The sequence below is a fragment of the Strongylocentrotus purpuratus genome, unplaced genomic scaffold, assembly GCF_000002235.5.
Source record: "Strongylocentrotus purpuratus isolate Spur 01 unplaced genomic scaffold, Spur_5.0 spur5_scaffold_21, whole genome shotgun sequence".
Taxonomy (NCBI): Eukaryota; Metazoa; Echinodermata; class Echinoidea; order Camarodonta; family Strongylocentrotidae; genus Strongylocentrotus; species Strongylocentrotus purpuratus.
Genome location: NW_022145607.1, coordinates 35372544 through 35390162, shown reverse-complemented (window position 1 = coordinate 35390162; position 17619 = coordinate 35372544). Strand labels below are relative to the sequence as shown.

The window sequence follows — 17619 nt, the reverse complement described above, 5'->3', positions numbered from 1 at the left end:
GAGGCTAACGAACGAAAGAGACGGAAAATTCGGTCTAACATAGGAGCATCACTATCCTGACTGTGTAGTAAAACAGGCAACACTGGCACCAGCACATTAACGCGACACATTTGAAAGCCTGCGGTATGACACTTTCAAATGTCCTACTAATTAATTAAATGGGATATAGAGTCTAACCCATCACAAATAAATAAAGAATGGAACTTACAAGTTTCGTTAGTGTAAATTTCCTTGGTTTCTAGACATCTGGCCTACTTGTTTGCTTATAGCCCATCCGCAATTCAGCTAACGTGCGCCATTTTCGGATTTTTTGACCTTTGTTTTTAAAGACCGTTCGCGACCGCTTACGTCCGAATATATGCATGTTGATATGGACGCGATCGGTTGTGTACACAGCTCAGCGGTAGGCTATTGCGTACGAGCGTTTTTAGAGTTTGGTATACATTTCAGCCCAACTATTAGCCGACAGAGGTGGCGGAGCATTACTATATAAGTCCAAAGTATAATATTCAATTTAGCAATTTTGGGGTCTTAATAAATAATAATAATAATATTAATAATGATACTAATAATAAGCATTTCGAAAGTCTATCTAGAAATTTGTACGGAATAAGAGGCCTAGGTGCTTTAAACCTGCGATAAAGCAATAAATGAAAACGTCTGCGAGATAAGAAAACTACCCGTCAGATGTTGCGCAAGAGCCACGGGTCACGAGTCACGTATGTTTTCACCGGGGCCTAGACAACTCGCCACAAAAACAACCCGCCCCAAGACAGCTCGACACAATACCCTGGACATCTCGCAACAATACCCTGCACAACTTGCTACGGTCGAGTTGTCCAGGGTATTGTGGCGAGATATCCAGGGAGGGTATTGTGTCGAGTTGTTCAGGGGTGAGCTGTCTTTGTGGCGAATTGTAGCGCATGTAGAAGTCAGTGTATGGTGTGCGTAAAGTGCGCAGTTTTGATGTCATCGCAATCGAGGAGGGAATCATGCTGCCGTCTCTGTAAAAGAAGGAGGAAAAAGGGCTTTAAAAGTTAGTTTTGAATTCTTTTTTTCTATTATAAAAATAATTTAATAATCTTAAATACTGTAAAATGTAAGACAAATATAACATAACCTATGTTATGTTGTATTTGTCTTACATTTTATGATCTTAATACTAAAAAAAATCCACCCCGTGCATACCACATACATGCAGTGCTAGAGGTCCATACGCATTAGCATGGACTCTCTATGCTTTGCTGGAGTGGGTGTCTGAGCTGAACGATTTTTCAATTTTCAATTTGGGATCGTTTTTCACCGTTTTTGTTTGTTATTTGAATAAAAAATGTAATCAGAATAATACATTTCAAATTTCAAGTCTCACCGATGTTTCTATCAAAAGATACAGCCCCTCCAAAACGCTGGTATATTCATAGACCGAAAGCTTCAGTCTCTATACCGTCGGTTGTTCCACTGAGACTACGTCTGGCTCCACTAGACCTCCGGTTATAGAGACTGAACGATCGCCTATGCCAGCCTATGTTGAAGATATCACGGCTAGATTTTAGCCGCTAGGCCCCTCCCACAAACATGACAAACTTGCCACGGCCGTATTGTTATGCCCCCAAAATCCCCCAAAATGTCATTTTACCTCGTGCATATCCAATTTTGAATTAGGCCTAGGCTATAATACATCGGTTCCACTTACTAACTTGATTGAAATAATCCGATTAATGGTCCCTTTTAAGGAAATTATGGGTCAAAATCGACATCCATGTTGAAAATCTTGCAAGCCGTGTTAAACTCTCGCTGCCGTCAATCTCATCTCTTCTAGTCTACGCCGAAGGCAAAATGATTATGAAGGAAAAACTGTGATAACGCCATTACCAACGTGTAGATGGCGCACAGTTTTTCCTTCATAATCATTTTGCCTTCGGCACCCTTTTCTTTTCCGACATTTCTCCCCCGATTTTCTTTATTTAGATCTAATTTTCTGATTTCTAAATTTGATAACTTAATAGTAAATACATAATTTACGGACTTACTGATATGAATTATCCAATTTGTATCTCAGAACCGCGAAGCAGTACGTTCATGCAATCGAAATATTACCCGGCGGCCGATATATTTCCGGATCCACCTACCAAAACATAGCCAATGGCCAATCAGAGCACTCGTTTCGTGGGAGTTCGTTGGTCAAGCCGGGCTGACTCGTTGTTGTTGTGTTTTGGTTTATTGGCGATTAGTCAGTAATTTGACTATTGTCACCAATAGCTACGTCAGTAACATCAGTAATCTAAGTTTTAAAAAATGTATTTTACTGCCATTTAAGTGTCATCAAATATCACTAAAGTACAGATTTTGAGTGAAATTAGTTGAGTTTTGTACAGTGGTGTTTGAAATGTTTAGAATCAAAAGCACAGGTTTTACTACACAGCCAGGATAGTGATGCTCCTATCTGTGGATTAAACATGGACTCTGCATTTTCGCAGACGTTTCGTATTTCCGATCCGCGCTTTGGCAATCGTCTTCGTAAACGCGGACCGACGCATTTTCTCTGCATTTTCGCAGACGTTTCATATTTCCGATCCGCGCTTTGGCGATAGGAAAAACAGATTCTACAATGAATTTCTTTCTTTCCTCTCCTTTTTCTTTTTTCTCATTCTTTCCTTTCTTTTCCTTTCTTTCCTTTTTTTCCTTTCTTTCCTTTCTTTCCTTTCTTTTCCTTTCTTTCCTTTCTTTCCCTTTCTTTTTCTTTCTTTCTTTTTCGTTCTTTCTTTTTTGTTTTTCCCTCTCCCTTTTCTCTTTTTTCCTGACAGCAGCGCAATTTTACCAACAATATCCTGACAGGTGGGGGCCGCTCGCACCCCCCTCCAGCGACGCCCCTGCTGATTTCGAGCGCAGACGACCTGGAAAAGGCAGCCATCACTGTTAGTAATTATGTACTTTTTTGTGAAGACCTACATGTGAAATGCTATCCAAATTATAAGCCTTGGGTAATGAAAGAATTGCAGGCGCTTTTCCGGAAAAAGAAAGTTGCATTTCAAAACCAAGATCTAGTAAAGCTGAAATAAATAAATGAAATTGTGACGAAAGAAATTGCACGATCCAAACAGAAGTACAAAGAAAAGCTTCAAAACTGTTTCAAGTCAAATGAGGCCAGCGACGCGTGGAAATGTCTACGTACCTTAACTGGGTCAGGACATCAACATAAACAGACTCTTGCCTTTGTTTCCAGCTGCCCCATCGCAATCGCGAATTAACTTAATCATTTTTATGCCCGTTTCGATACAATGGACTTTTCTTCCGAAATTCAGTCCAGCAGTTCCAGTCTTGTAATCTTCCCTGTAACAATAGTCCTCCCACGATTGCCAGGGAAATTGTTGCATCATTATTCAAACGCATGAAGGCAAACAAAGCAATGGGCCCCGATGGAATGAATGGTAGACTGCTGAAACACTGGTCGTCAGCTGTTTCAATGAATCCAAGTCCCCCGCCACGGCGCCACCTGAAACTCATTGATTGCGATTTCTGTACCGAAAACAAACCATGCGTCTCAGCTGAATGATTATCGACCAATCGCGCTTGTCTCAATCATCATGAAATGTTTTGAGAGACTCGTGATGCAGTTTCTCTTCCCATCAGTGTCCCATCTTCTTGACAAACTTCAATTTGCATATGAACCTAAGAAGTCTGTTGATGACGCCGTCATAACACTGATTCAAGAAATCGCACAACATACCGATAAACTTGGATGCTATGCAAGAGTCTTGTTCACAGATTTTTCATCAGCATTTAATACTATGCAGACCCATATTCTCTTGCAAAAGTTACTTAGGATGAACGTACCACCTTCTTTAATTTTGTGGAAAAAGGACTTTCTTACAGACAGGACTCAAAGAGTTAAAGTGCAAGGGGTTTTGTCAGATTCAATATCTATCAATACCGGTGCCCCTCAAGGATGTGTGCTTTCTGCTCTTTTATTTATTTTGTATACTAATGATTGCATGTCTAGTAATAACGATGTTCGCTTTTTCAAATATGCAGATGAAACTGCAATCTTGGGGATGATCAGAGGTAATGAAAATAACTATCATTCAAACATAGAGCAGTTTATTAAATGGTGTGATGATAATTACCTTCAACTAAATCGGTCCAAATTGAAAGAAATCATTGTTGACTTTAGAGTTGCTACACAACAACACTAACCAGTGAAGTTCAAAGATGAAAACATTGAAATTGTTCCAAAATACAAATATCTGGCACAACGATTGATAACAAACTTACCTGGCATGATGCGTGTACGTCCATTGTGGCGAGGGCCCAAACAAGAATTTTCTATCTTAGGAAACTGAGCTCTCTACATGTGCATAGACCTATGACCTATCTTAAGTCTTTTTTACAAATCCATTGTCAAGAGTATTTTTCTTTTCAATTGTGTTGTTTGGTTTGGGGCATGTAGGAAGGATGAATTTAGAAAAATGGAAAGTGTAGTTAAAAGGGCAAGTAAAATAACGGGAAAAAAAAACGAAACTTGGCAGAAGAATGCAAGGCACGAATCCTCCAAAAACCTAAACAGATCATTGCAAATGAGAATCACAATCTAAATTACTTATATGAATTATTACCATCAGGAAGGAGAATGCGCTCATTGAAATGTTGGACAGCATATGTTCCATACTCCATTCCTTTGTACAATCAAATGGAGTGAGGAGCATGTGGGCCCAAGTATCGGCTTGGCATGGTTTTCCTTCCTTCCTTCCTTCATACTGATGTTTTATCCTTTTCATCATTTTCAATGTTTAATACTAGAATATAAGAATATTTCTATCTTGTCTTTCTTTTATTTTAATGGTTCTTCTATGATTATAAACACAACGGTATAGTTTCTCATATATATATTACGTATTTGTACAATGTGTGACCAAAACAAATTTCCATTTATTCTTGTGAATTTGGATGAAGAAAAAGAATTGAATTCAATTGAATTTACAATTAAACTCGAATTTTAAAAATTGCTTCTATTTCAGTTTGTAAAAAATGCTCAGAATGAGTGCAAAGACAATATTTAACACCCACCAACTTATCTCATATTGCCTTAATAAGATCCAATAAATTATCTTTCATTTTTTGTTACATATGAACAGGTCATGGGGAGCAAGAGTTGTTTTCATCCATCCACGTAGAGCTGGCCCAGAGCCTTCCAAGAGAAGTGGTAGAATGGCGAAGGTAAGGACAATATGGCTACCAGCCCCACCTTATAATCCTTCTTGTGTGATGCAGAAACTCTTACAGATAAAAAAGAAAAATGGTGTAAAATAAAGAGTCCTTCTGTATATGTCATACAGGCCATATATACAATATGTTTAGCCTTTAAATAAAAAGATATCACTGAAAGCGCACTTCGTGAAACGTTTAGCTAGCAAAAAAGACATTAATACACCTTTCACATTGAAAATGCTTTTCATTCCACAAGATTAACATCTTCAGACGAATCCGGACAATATGTCGTAGAGGACAATATGTCGCTCAGGACATCTCTGGACTCGTCCCTATTACTGACCTAATATGATCAAAATCACAGTGTCCCCCCTAAATGAACACAATCTAAAAAAAAGAACTTTAGAATTCACAGGTTTTAATCTTTTAGATTTGTAAGCATACAAGAACTGAGTATTAATTTAGCTGTGTGTTATGAGTTACAGAAATGTGAAGTACACTTTGCTTATAAATGCCATTTATTTTCTTTTGGGGGACATTGCATATCCTAAAATTGAAGAAGAAGATATACGTGCTAATCTTTAGTACGGTAATTAATATTTGATTTTCTAGCTCTTACCGGTATGTTTGAATATGTTTATTTTCCTCCTCCTTTACAGATCATATGGGCGTGCACCCAAAATGATCAATGTGGATGTTAACTTTGTTCCGTACAACTCGGACCTCCTTCCGACGGAGAATGATCGCAAACTGCTGCAGCTTCCGGTTTTTCACATATACTGGACAGAATGTCCTGTAAGTATTTAAAGTATTGTAATCAAAGAATAGAATATTTAAATCAATGAATTAAAGAAGAAGTTGAGTTCTGGTCATGCGATTGCATTGTGAAAGAAACGGTGTGGAATCGACCAGAAAACGTTAATCATCTAGCATATAAGTATTTGTGTGTATTGCGAGGTTCTTGAATCATCAAAATGATAAGAAATTTGGCCAAGTCTTGCTAAAGTTACAAACACTGTACCCAGAAAGATATATATGGGACTACACGAACACGTGGCGTAAAAATCCGTCCCGATTTTTACGATGATACATTACATTTTTAGAATAAATAATAAAGGCATTTGAAGAGCCATGCTTTTCAGGGAACATGTTTTATCTGATGTTCTTCCACACTTGCAATGTAACAATGACAACGCTCACAAATTATTTTTCACCTCAATTCCCATTGAATTGTCCCGATTTGTTTTTCTTGAGAGTTTGACATATTGAAGCTTACATCTAAAAGTATTTAACAAAGGCCCTAACTCAACCAGTCCCTGTTTCATTCTTGAATTATGAAGGATAAAAATATCAAAGTTTAATACATGGGGTATGAATAATGTTTTTTGATTTGTTGTCAATAAAGTCGGTGGTGCAATAGGAAAAGACTCATTCACATATGCCATGGTAGATTGTCACGGTCCACTGCCACATTTATGTGTGTGTAAGGAATGAATGGCTGCAGGCAACATAGGTCCTCACTTAAAGGGATAGTTGAGTTCTGTTGCAGAGGGCGCTACACAAAATTAGTTTTTTGTGAGATAATGAAAAACTGAGTGTTAAATTTGAAAGAACATACAATTTAAATGACAAAATCATCTTTGTTTGATCAAAATCGGTTCAGAGACGGCTGAAATATCCATAAATATAACGATTTCTAATACTTGTGTACCACCACAAATATTAGATAATTTGAAAAAGCCGTTGAAAAAACGAAAAAGTGCCTTTTACGTCATATTTCAGCCAATGGCGATGTTGGCTTTTTTGTTGGCATTTTCGTGTTGGTTATATAATGCACAACCAGCCGGCCCATGATTGTTATTTTTAATGAAATAATTAATTAACGGTCACCATATTTTTTTGAAAGTGGAGCTGAAGTGGTATGATCATATTGGCTAAATTTCAAACATTTTGGGGTCTAAAATTACCTTCATAGCAATTTTAGGTTCGAAAAGGGCACTAGAAATGTCAATAAGAGCAATAACCATGCACTTTGAAGGCATTTGTGGTCTGAAAACAGAACTCAACTATCCCTTTATTATCTGTGTGGTTTAACTAAGGCACATGTGAACAACCTTCTGTTCTTTTCAGGATGCTGATGCGTACAAGATGTGTGTGAAGAATGACATCAGTGCATGGCAGCAGTCTTTGAAGGAATGCAACGTCAGTGATTGGTTGATTGTACTCGTGGAGACGTCCAATCCCAAGAGAGGCAACAAACAGAAGTTCCTGCCTCGGACTTCTGTCCTGGACAAGATTAGAAATGATTTCTGCAGTAAACAGTCAGACAGGTACTTCACAGTCTCCGTCTTGCGCTGTTTTACTTTATGCAATTCCTGAATAACTGTAAACATATTGGGTGGTATTCCGGTAGCCCGTACTAAGTTAGCGCGTGCTTAGTTAGTTCACACTTTTATGGAGTGTCTGTTGTGAACTAATTTACCCTGAACAGATTATTTTAATCCTTCAATGAAAAGTGTCCAAAAAATTAATTTTGCACTGAAATAGGAAGAAAAAGATAATATGAGTATAAACTGAATTTCAACAAAGTCCTTGGTAGATTATCTTTGTCATGAACATTGAAGGAGGAAGATGAAACCTAGCATTCCATAGAATTGCGAACTAAAATTCTTGTTTAGTCTGGACTTAGTCCCGGCTTAACTTAAGAGAATACCACCCAATAGATTTACAGACTTTTTCAAGCTTATCTGCTCTAGTTTGGCCAGGAGGGATTAGACCACACTGCGAGGTCACTGACAGGTGGCTATCCCATCAACTCAGCTCTCAAATAACATTGGAAATAGAGGATCATGGGGGATCAACAGGCGCCGATTGGGGAAGTTTTCTATATAGAGGGAGCAAGTAGCTACAAGTAGTACAGTGGGCCTTTTAAAGGATATCAATTACATGCAAATGTGAAACATGTGTTTAGATTACCTTGTGTAATATTTGATTAACAAATATCTTTTATCATATTTGTGGATTTTGACAAAGATAAGTTGTTTTTGTCTGCCAAAGCCTGTATAATGTTGCTAGGCTAGATACATATGAATGGTATAAGTGGTTGCATTCATGAAGTCCTTCTTGATTCTTGATGATAATTTATTTATTTATTTGTTTATTTCTAACCTTTTGACAGGGTAGACCATTCACCAATTAGTAGTGGTCTTCCATGGGGCCCTGAATAAACATAAACATATTTACATCAAAAAGCATAACGATTATACAGAACAGTTAACAAATAATACTTGTTTGCAAAATAAACGTATATCATTAACCTAGTTCAACAGTAATGTCAATAGGAAAATATTGATTAAGCTGCAATTATATGAATAAGTCATGTTAATATTACAGAACATGCACGTAGTGTATGTTCGGCTGAGCCATTTACAAATTACAACTTTGTTTAAACAATCTCTTAAATGAATTGACAGAGGAAGCTGTTCTCATCGAATTAATGTAGTTAATTGAAACCATGTCAACATAGTTTTCATTTCTTGACAGAAATACAGAAGTATTTCTTTCTTTTCGTTGGTTTTATTATGCTTACACATATCAGACCATTGGAGAAGGAGATCACACGGGGCATTAATTCAAATAAATGATTAATTAAAGATAAAGACCAGTTATGGCCATGCGATTGCATTGTGAAAGAAACGTTGTGGAATCGATTAGAAAAGGTTGATCATCTAGCATATCAGTATTGGTGTGTACTGCAAGGTTCTGGAATGATAAGAAATTTGGCCCAGTCTTGGTAAAGTTACAAGCACTGTACACAGAAAGATGTATATGGGACTACGCACATGTGCGCAACACGTGCGTTATATCTATCCGGTCCGAATAGATATAATAATTTACCAAATATATCAATTAGTAGGCGGTTTCTCAGCAAAATTTGTATGATCACGTATTAGTCATAACATATTCTTTCACATGATTGGTAATAAGAGCTTCCATTTCATTTTTTAAGAGGGGGGAGTTTCCAAAACTGGTCTTTACCTTTAAAGTACTTGGCACATTTGTTTGTTGAGCAAAGAAACTGAAAGGAACTGAATGAGGGAGTTTAATGATGGACATTTCTGTGCTTCAGCAGCTATCTCTCTCCGTATTTTTTTTTTTACTCCACACATGGAAAGTAATGTATGGTCAGGCTCCAAAGTACTTGCAAAATCTCATCACAGAATATGTCCCAGGCAGAAATCTCCGTTCTTCTGGTACTAAACAGTTAACAGTCCAAAGAACTATGTCTAATCTGGGAGAAAAGGCGTTTATTTCTGCAGCGCCATCTCTTTGGAATGCTCTTCCACTGAGGATCCGATCACTAGAATCCCTAGAAACATTTAAAAAGAATCTAAAGTCATATATGTTCGCATGTTATTTTAGTTAATTATATGTTGAATGTACATCTATGCATTTTTCCCCCCTTCTAGTTCTTATATGTATCTCATTCTAATTCTATCCCTCTGCGCCTCAGAATAATTTACTAGATCGATGGCGCATAATAAATGCTGTATTATTTTTTTGTTTTGTTGACAGGGTGATAGTTCTCCATGAGCCCAACAACCCTGTTCCTACACCCCGGGCCCAGGACTCATGGCAGCTCTTCATGCAGCGACTGCGCTACCTGGTTCTCTTGGCATATAATCGGGTCCTGGGCCGCTTTGAGGAGCTGATCCGGGCTGAACGGGAGAGTAGAAACAACAAGGACTGGAATTTCTGCCAGTATTTCTTACTTCAGGTATAATCAGAGTCAAAGATTTGTCATTTTCTGTAATACGAGTGGCAGAGATGCCAACCCTCCCGATAATTCACCCCAACTCCCGACCTTACGATCACCATCCTTATCCTCCCGATTTATTATAAAAAATTAAAAAAATGATTTTTTTTTTTTTTTTTTTTTTTTTTTTTTTTTTTTTTTTTTTTGGCGCTTATCAGTATATATATCTGTGAATTGAATGAGAAATATCGTCTGTTAACTTTAGCATGTAGTAAATCCACTATATTAAAAGACAAATTAAGAGTAGCGAAAGATTGTTTCAGCATATGGATCGCCGTAACCAATGCGTGGATATTGACACAGAATCCAAATGGCGGAAAATCAGCTAAAGAAGACCAAGAAATGGTATCAGAAGTATAAGACCGAACACTGTATCATATATATGAAAGGAATTCATCATGCATTTTGTACAATTTGTATGTTATTTTAAAAAAAGTGGGAATTATTGAACTAAATACACATGTAAAATGCTGCAAAATAAGGCTCAGATTGCACCAGAGAGCATCTAGAACCCCAGAGCTTCCAGGGCCCTAAGGCGGGCCCTGGACCCCGGCCGCATGGGTCGGGCGCTACGCGCTCGAGATGTGCGCTACGCGCACATTATTTGGTGTCCGTTACAAATCCTCCCTATTTATGTTTTCTAAAAGTTGGCATCTCTGGAGTGGGCAAATAATTTGTTTTTACATATTTCTTTAGTTTTTAAAACAAATTCAATTTAGGATTTACATACTTATTCAATCAAAGCATAACTTATACTATAAGTGATCATCTAATCTGAAAACAATGAAAAGCATGGAAAATGGATGTAAATCAACTAAATCAACCAGTGACTTTTCGACATATTTGCTTTTTTATTGATTCAGTCTTCTCACTCTTGTACCACGCTAGGCAAATTGACATTGTACAGACCAAAATGTAGCTTTTACAATTGTTTGATTGAAAGTTACCCAAATTCATATGCATTCTATCATTCTTCCAGAACACACTTTTTTTTCTCCATTTAATTTAGTTAGTCATCATGGAGGAGTGTGTGCATTCATGTTTGATACTCTTATGATGGACAAGATGCTCTCTTTATCTAGTTCATCATTACAAATTCCTTTTATCACTTCCTTTCTATTTATGATCTTTTAGCAGGAGTTAGCGATAGCCTATAATGGCTCTTTTATTAATAGTTCATTTGTATGTATTTATGTTTGGTTATTATCATTTTTTTATTTTTTTTTAAATAAATGTAATGCTTCCTGGGAAAAATTTCAATTATTAAAACATATTTGTGGCTTACACCCAGTAAATAAAATTGATTGATCGATCTGTATATATTGTCATATTCTGTATTATCATATTGCCATCCATCTTTCTCTCTTTATCATTATCAAATTGCCATTTGTATCCTTTCAGGAGGAGCTTGCATTCATGTTTGAGACTCTGAGGCAGTTTGAAGATGCTCTGGTACAATATGATGAATTGGATGCTCTCTTCTCCCAGTTCATTATTAACTCAAGTGCAGGAGGTGAGATATGTGGAAGAAATGTGTTAAAGGGCCACTATAACCCAACTAACATAGCCTTTCAAAACATGAATACACAGCTAGATATTAATATTCCAGCTTCTGATTTTTTAGAAAATCTCTAAATTGACAAAAAAATGATAATAACCATCCATTTTTCACAGTTCTCACGCTTGCTGGGCTACGCCCCTCGGAAAAAGGTAGTACGGTCACGTTGCTTGATGATGCACAAAGTCATTGCGGGCATGTCCGATTTTGATAATTTCATAATTAGGAATGACGAAACTGCCAAAACATACTGGGATTATCACGTGCATGTTATTTTTCGAATAAATGTCTTTTTTCCCCAATGAATATCATACTTTGCCTTTTTAAGGACATTTTAATGCCTGAATCACCCTTCTTTTCACCGGAGAGGCGCCTGCAGTGATGTCAAATGCGTCATCACCGAAACTGGGCTTTTTTCTGAGCCTTCTGAGGCGTCATTTTTAAAGCTAGATTCCAGAATTATTGATGATTTCTAGAAAAATCTTTGTCATGTTCGGAAAAAAATTATTCTTCATGACTTTTTTTTTTTTTTAGCCCGTTTTGATTAGAGTGGCCCTTTAAGCATGCAGGGATCTTACTAAGTTAACTTACTTTTCATATTGGAAGAAACGATATGAAAATCTATAAATGAATGTAAAATTGTCATATTGTACTACAGTGAAGTCGTTACAAAAATCATACCGACAGAGCTATAGCAAGACGCTACAGATTGTGCATTTTTATTGTTGGTATTACATGAAGTAGTATGCATAGAAGAGAACATAACAATTTCTTAAAGATGGCCTAAGGAATTTGGGAAGTTAGCTAGATAAAGAAGGGTTCAATCATAAAACTTGACTCATCTCTGATTCATTTTTTAATTCTTTGCGACGACTCAAGGAAGTTGATTAGATAAAGAAGCTTTGTAAGTAAAAATCGGCTGTGCTTTTACAGCTCTATGGTGACTTTACTTTTTATTATGCCGACATGAGAATAACGACATTGGTAGCTGGATCTATAGCCAGAAACAATCAAATGTATAGGCGGGTTTAATACACGGCACCTAGCTTTTAATAAGAACCCTGAGCATTAAATATGGGAACTGACATATTTCATAATCCTCCATTCCTAATCCATCCATGCAATGTGGTGTACTTTATTCATAATGTACGTGAGGGAATATATTTAGTTGAAACATAAAATGCATTATAATTTCATCTTGTTTTCAGAAGTGTTGGAAAACAAGATTTCATGATGCTAGCAAATATTAAAAGGCATGATATTACAGCCAAACTTGTCTTATCTCTGCCAAGATACATGTATTTTTTGTTTTAGAAGCAAGTTTATGCCAATGGTTAATTTTTATGGGCTTTATAATTATGTAGAATAGAGAATATGTGTAAATTCCTCACCCAATGGTCCTACCTAGAACTCAGACTACATCTTATGTTTTTCCATCTTGTTTCCAAGATTCTAGATCTTAACTTCTGTTAAAGACATTATGCATCCCTTGTGTACCGGTAGTAAAGATTGTATTGTGGCATAACCGGGCTCTGCCGGGGTAGCGTTCTGCCTTGCAGTCTCTCAAAACCCAGTCCACGCTCTCGACAATCATTCATCAACGATCTCTCAGTGGGCTCTTACAAAAGTATATCGTGTAAGAAAAACGTAGACTAGCTCTCATTCACTCACTCCCGCAGCCACTGAATGTATGACAGGACTAAAGAAATAACACTTACAGAGTATTTGCAGCTCAGGTAACTTTATCTCGTTTCATGTACCTGTAGCAACGACAGCTCAACATTGACTAACCGACATCTTACGATGTACATGTATATATTTCACAATTAACTATAACGCCCTCTACGTCTTACTAAATACTGGACCAATTATGCTACAGTATTATACTCTTCTCCACCCCTCCCACCATCTTACAGCAACGCCCAAGTGGTTGTCTGACTTCCAAGCCCCGTGCAACTGCTGGGATGGTCTAAACCTATCCAAGCCGGTCAACATGGATAAGCGAGAGCTCTTAGAGAGGGGAAAGCCAACTCTCCTGGACGTCAGGAATTATCTCTTCTCAAGGCAGTCGGCTCTCCTGTTTCTACTGAAGAGACCAAGTGAAGTAGCTTACAGGGCACAGAACTTCATGCATAACTGTGTGCAAGAGCTTAAGATACTGGAGGTAGGAAAAAATAGAGAGAGAGAGAGAGAGAGAGAGATGGAGGAGAGGGAGGGAGGAGGGGGGAAAGATGGAGGGGAGAGGGAGCTGAAAGATGGATTGTTAGCAGAACAGATAATTAAATATGCAGTAGATTGCCTACAGGGCAAATAACTCTGTGTAGGGGCTTAAGATATTAGAAGTAGGACAAGAGAGAGAGTGAGAGAGATGGAGTGGAGGGAGAGAGAGAGAGAGAGAGAGAGATGGCGGGGAGGGAGAGAGAGAGGAGGAGGGAGAGATGGAGGGGAGGGGGAGAGAGAGAGCGCGAGGGAGAGGGAGTGAGATGGAGGCGAGGGAGAGAGGAGGGGGAGAGATGGGGGGGAGGGAGAGCAAGAGAGAGGGGGGAGAGATGGAGGGGAGGGGGAGAGATAGAGGGGAGGGAGAGAGGAGGGGGAGAGATGGAGGGGAGGGAGAGCCAGAGAGAGAGGAGGGGGAGAGGGGGAGTGAGAGAGAGATAGAGGGGAGGGAGAGCTAGAGAGAGCTAGAGAGAGGAGGGGAGAGAGGGAAATGGAGGGAGGGGGAGAGATAGAGAAAGAGATGGAGGGGAGGGAGAGGGAGGGAGAGATGGAGGGGAGGGGGAGAGAGAGAGGGAGATGGAGGGAGGGAGAGAGAGATGGGGGGAGAGGGAGATGGAGAGATGGGGGGGGAGGGGGAGAGAGAGAGAGATGGAGAGGAGGGGGGAGATAGGGGGAGAGAGAGAGGAGGGGGAGAGAGAGAGAGAGATGGAGGTGGAGAGATGGAGGGGAGGGAGAGAGAGAAAGAGAGAGATGGAGGGGAGGAAGCTAACCTTGCTTGATGTAAGAAGTTATCTCTTCTCAAGGCAGTCGACTCTCCTGTTCCTATTGAAGAGACTGTGGGGGGAAGTGTACAAAGCACAAAACGTTATGCATAATTGTATGCAGTTAGGGAGAGAGAAAGGATGAGAAAGAACTAAAAAAAGGAGAAGAGAGGGAGAGAGTAAGAGATTGGTACAGAGTGGGAGCGAAAAAAATATTAAATTTGAGTGTTGGAGGCTACAGAGCACATACACATGTCATTTCAAACATACATGTAATTGTAAAGGAGTGCAGGAGATAAAGGTAAACACCAGTTTTGGAAACGCCCCCCTCTCAAAAAATGAAATGGAAGCTCTTATTACCAATCATGAGAAAGAATATGTTTTGACTTATACGTGATATGATACTAATTTTGCCGGGAAACTGCCTACTAATTGATATATTTGGTAAATATCTATTTGGACCTGATAGATATCGCGCACGTGTCGCGTAGTCCCATATACATCTTTCTGTGTACAGTGCTTATAAATTAAACAAGACTGGGCCAAATTTCTTATCAGTTTAATGACTCCAGAACCTTGCAGTATACACACCAATACTCATATGCTAGATGATCAACCTTTTTTGATCGATTCCACACCGTTTCTTTCACAATGCTTTCCATTTATTCCATCCAGGTCAGTATGCCGCAGGGCAGCATTGCATGCTGGGTATTTCTGAGCTGCCTGGAGGTGCTGCAGAAGTGTGAGAAGAGCAGTGACACAGCACACATCAATACCTATTCACACTATACAGCAAGTCTGTGGCTTTATGCACAAAAAAAGGTAAATACACACCAGGGGCCCGTTTCACAAAGCCTTTTTTCAATGACAAATAACAAAAATCAGTGACAAATCTGCTGATAACCGATCAGAAGCAAGGATTTCACTAGCTTATAACAACAACTGTCATTTGTCACTGATGACAAATTTTGTGAAACGTACCCCAGGCCTGATAATTACCCGATTTAAATCAGTTTCCTGATTTTTTATTTTTTTCCAGATTTTTTAAATATTTTTCTTTCCCGAAATTATCTCTATTTTCTCTAATCTTCAAAAAAAAAAAAAAAAAAAAATCTTACTCAAAAGGGGGGGGGGGGATGTTGTTAGAAGCCATTTTTTCCCCTGCAAATCCTCTTTTTTGTTTTTACTCAAGGTTGGCGTGGTTAAGGGGGGGGGGGGGGAAATATATATATATATTTTTAGTGCTCACTATCACCCCTGATACACACACACACACATCATTCTTTCCAAGCATATTTGTGTAGAGGAAAGTTCAACCATTCTTTTTAGTAGGTGTCGGGTCATGATGTTTGAACGATTGCTAATAAGTATTGATGTGGAGTGATATTAAACTCTATACATGTTTCCAACTATTTAAGGGTTTGATTTCTCTTAAATTTGTTTGAATCAAACACAATATATATTAAACTCGCCCCAAAAAGGACTAGTGTGTCCAGAAATTTATGCTTAGGTATGCATGTAAGTGCTTTTTCATGTAATGTCTGACCAAGCAACAACATACACGTATTATAAATGTAATGCTTCCTGGGAGAAATTTCAATAGTTTAAACATATTTGATGGCCTGGTGGTAGAGTCGCTGCCCGGCAAGCAGTAGATGGCAGGTTCAAGTCCCGCTGGTTCCAAGATTTTTTCTGACTTGTTTTTCAATTACAGATCGATCAATCGATCTTATTTACTGGGTGTAAGCCACAAATATGTTTAAACTATTGAAATTTCTCCCAGGAAGCATTACATTTATAAAAGTTGTTGTCCTATGGCGGACTAATGAATATTAATAAGTCAGAATGAATCAGGAGAGCTTGGATATTTGTTTCTATTCATCGTGACTGTGCCATGGACCAGTGATGGCCTGGTGGTAGAGTCGCTGCCCGGCAAGCAGTAGATGGCAGGTTCAAGTCCCGCTGGTTCCAAGATTTTTTCTGACTTGTTTTTCAATTACAGATCGATCAATCGATCTTATTTACTGGGTGTAAGCCACAAATATGTTTAAACATACACGTATGTATGCAATTCGCAATCTGACCATTGAGATACAAGAATTACAACATGTGAATGTAATAGCTCGTCACTAGTTAAACATGTATACACTTGAAATACATTTGAAAATGTTCCATTTTTTTAAATATTTGTTTGTGTGTGTGTGTGCAGCTGAATGAGTTGGGCGAGCTTGGAGGCTTGATGCCCGATACGTCGCCTACCTCAGAGCAGCTTAACTCGGTGGTAGACCTCCTCTCAGGGATGGGACAAACAGCAGAGGTTGGAGCCAGGGAGAACAGCCCCAATCAGATGCTTAGGGAAGCTCTCAGCTCACAAGATTCTTTCTCAAAACATTACCTGGTTAGTAGTGGACATGCATTGTGTGATTAATCTTTTAAAAATCATTTTATTTTGCTTTAGAGGTATAGACCAGTTTTCGTGAAGAAAAAAATGAAATGGAAGCTCTCTTACCAATCATGTGAAAGAATATGTTTTGACTAATACGTGATGATACAAATTTTGCTGGGAAACTGCCTACTAATTAATATATTTGGTAAATTATTATATCTATCCGGATATCCGCATATACATCTTTCTGTGTACCGTGCTTGTAACTTTACCAAGACTGGGCCAAATTTCTTATCATTTTGATGATTCCAGAACCTTGCTGTACACACCAATACTTATATGGTAGATGATCAACCTTTTCTGATCGATTCCACAACGTTTCTGTCACAATGCAATCGTATGACCAGAACTGGTCATTACCTTTAACACATACATTTAATGCTGATTTACCTCAGACCTTTAATCAAGGGAATAATTATGAAGTTTCTGAGGCTCTGAGAATGGCCTTAATGACATTCTGAAAAGCTTACCATCTGGTTGTTTAGGGTAGAAGATGTTTTTAATGAAAGTGATTAGATTGTAAGAGTTCTTTAGTTTCACCTGATACCTTCATTCAACATTATCTGAATAGCAATTTTCTGATCTTATTCGATATTCTGAAGCTGGATTTAAGTTA

General features: G+C 38.3%; 1 protein-coding gene across 4 annotated transcripts in view; it reads left to right on the top strand.

Moving 5' to 3' along the window:
* LOC594750 (trafficking protein particle complex subunit 10) overlaps positions 1–17619 on the top strand; it is a 43262-nt gene that overhangs the window by 8770 nt on the left and 16873 nt on the right. For all 4 annotated transcript variants that reach the window (XR_004065838.1, XM_030994613.1, XM_030994612.1 and 1 more), the window contains exons 2-9: positions 5133–5214; positions 5865–6000; positions 7336–7535; positions 9781–9982; positions 11423–11534; positions 13496–13743; positions 15233–15379; positions 16767–16955. Coding sequence is in view for 3 of the 4 variants with exons in the window: in XM_030994613.1 (XP_030850473.1) it covers positions 5133–5214; positions 5865–6000; positions 7336–7535; positions 9781–9982; positions 11423–11534; positions 13496–13743; positions 15233–15379; positions 16767–16955 (1316 nt within the window). In the remaining variant the exon portion in view is untranslated. The remainder of the gene's footprint in view (positions 1–5132; positions 5215–5864; positions 6001–7335; positions 7536–9780; positions 9983–11422; positions 11535–13495; positions 13744–15232; positions 15380–16766; positions 16956–17619) is intronic.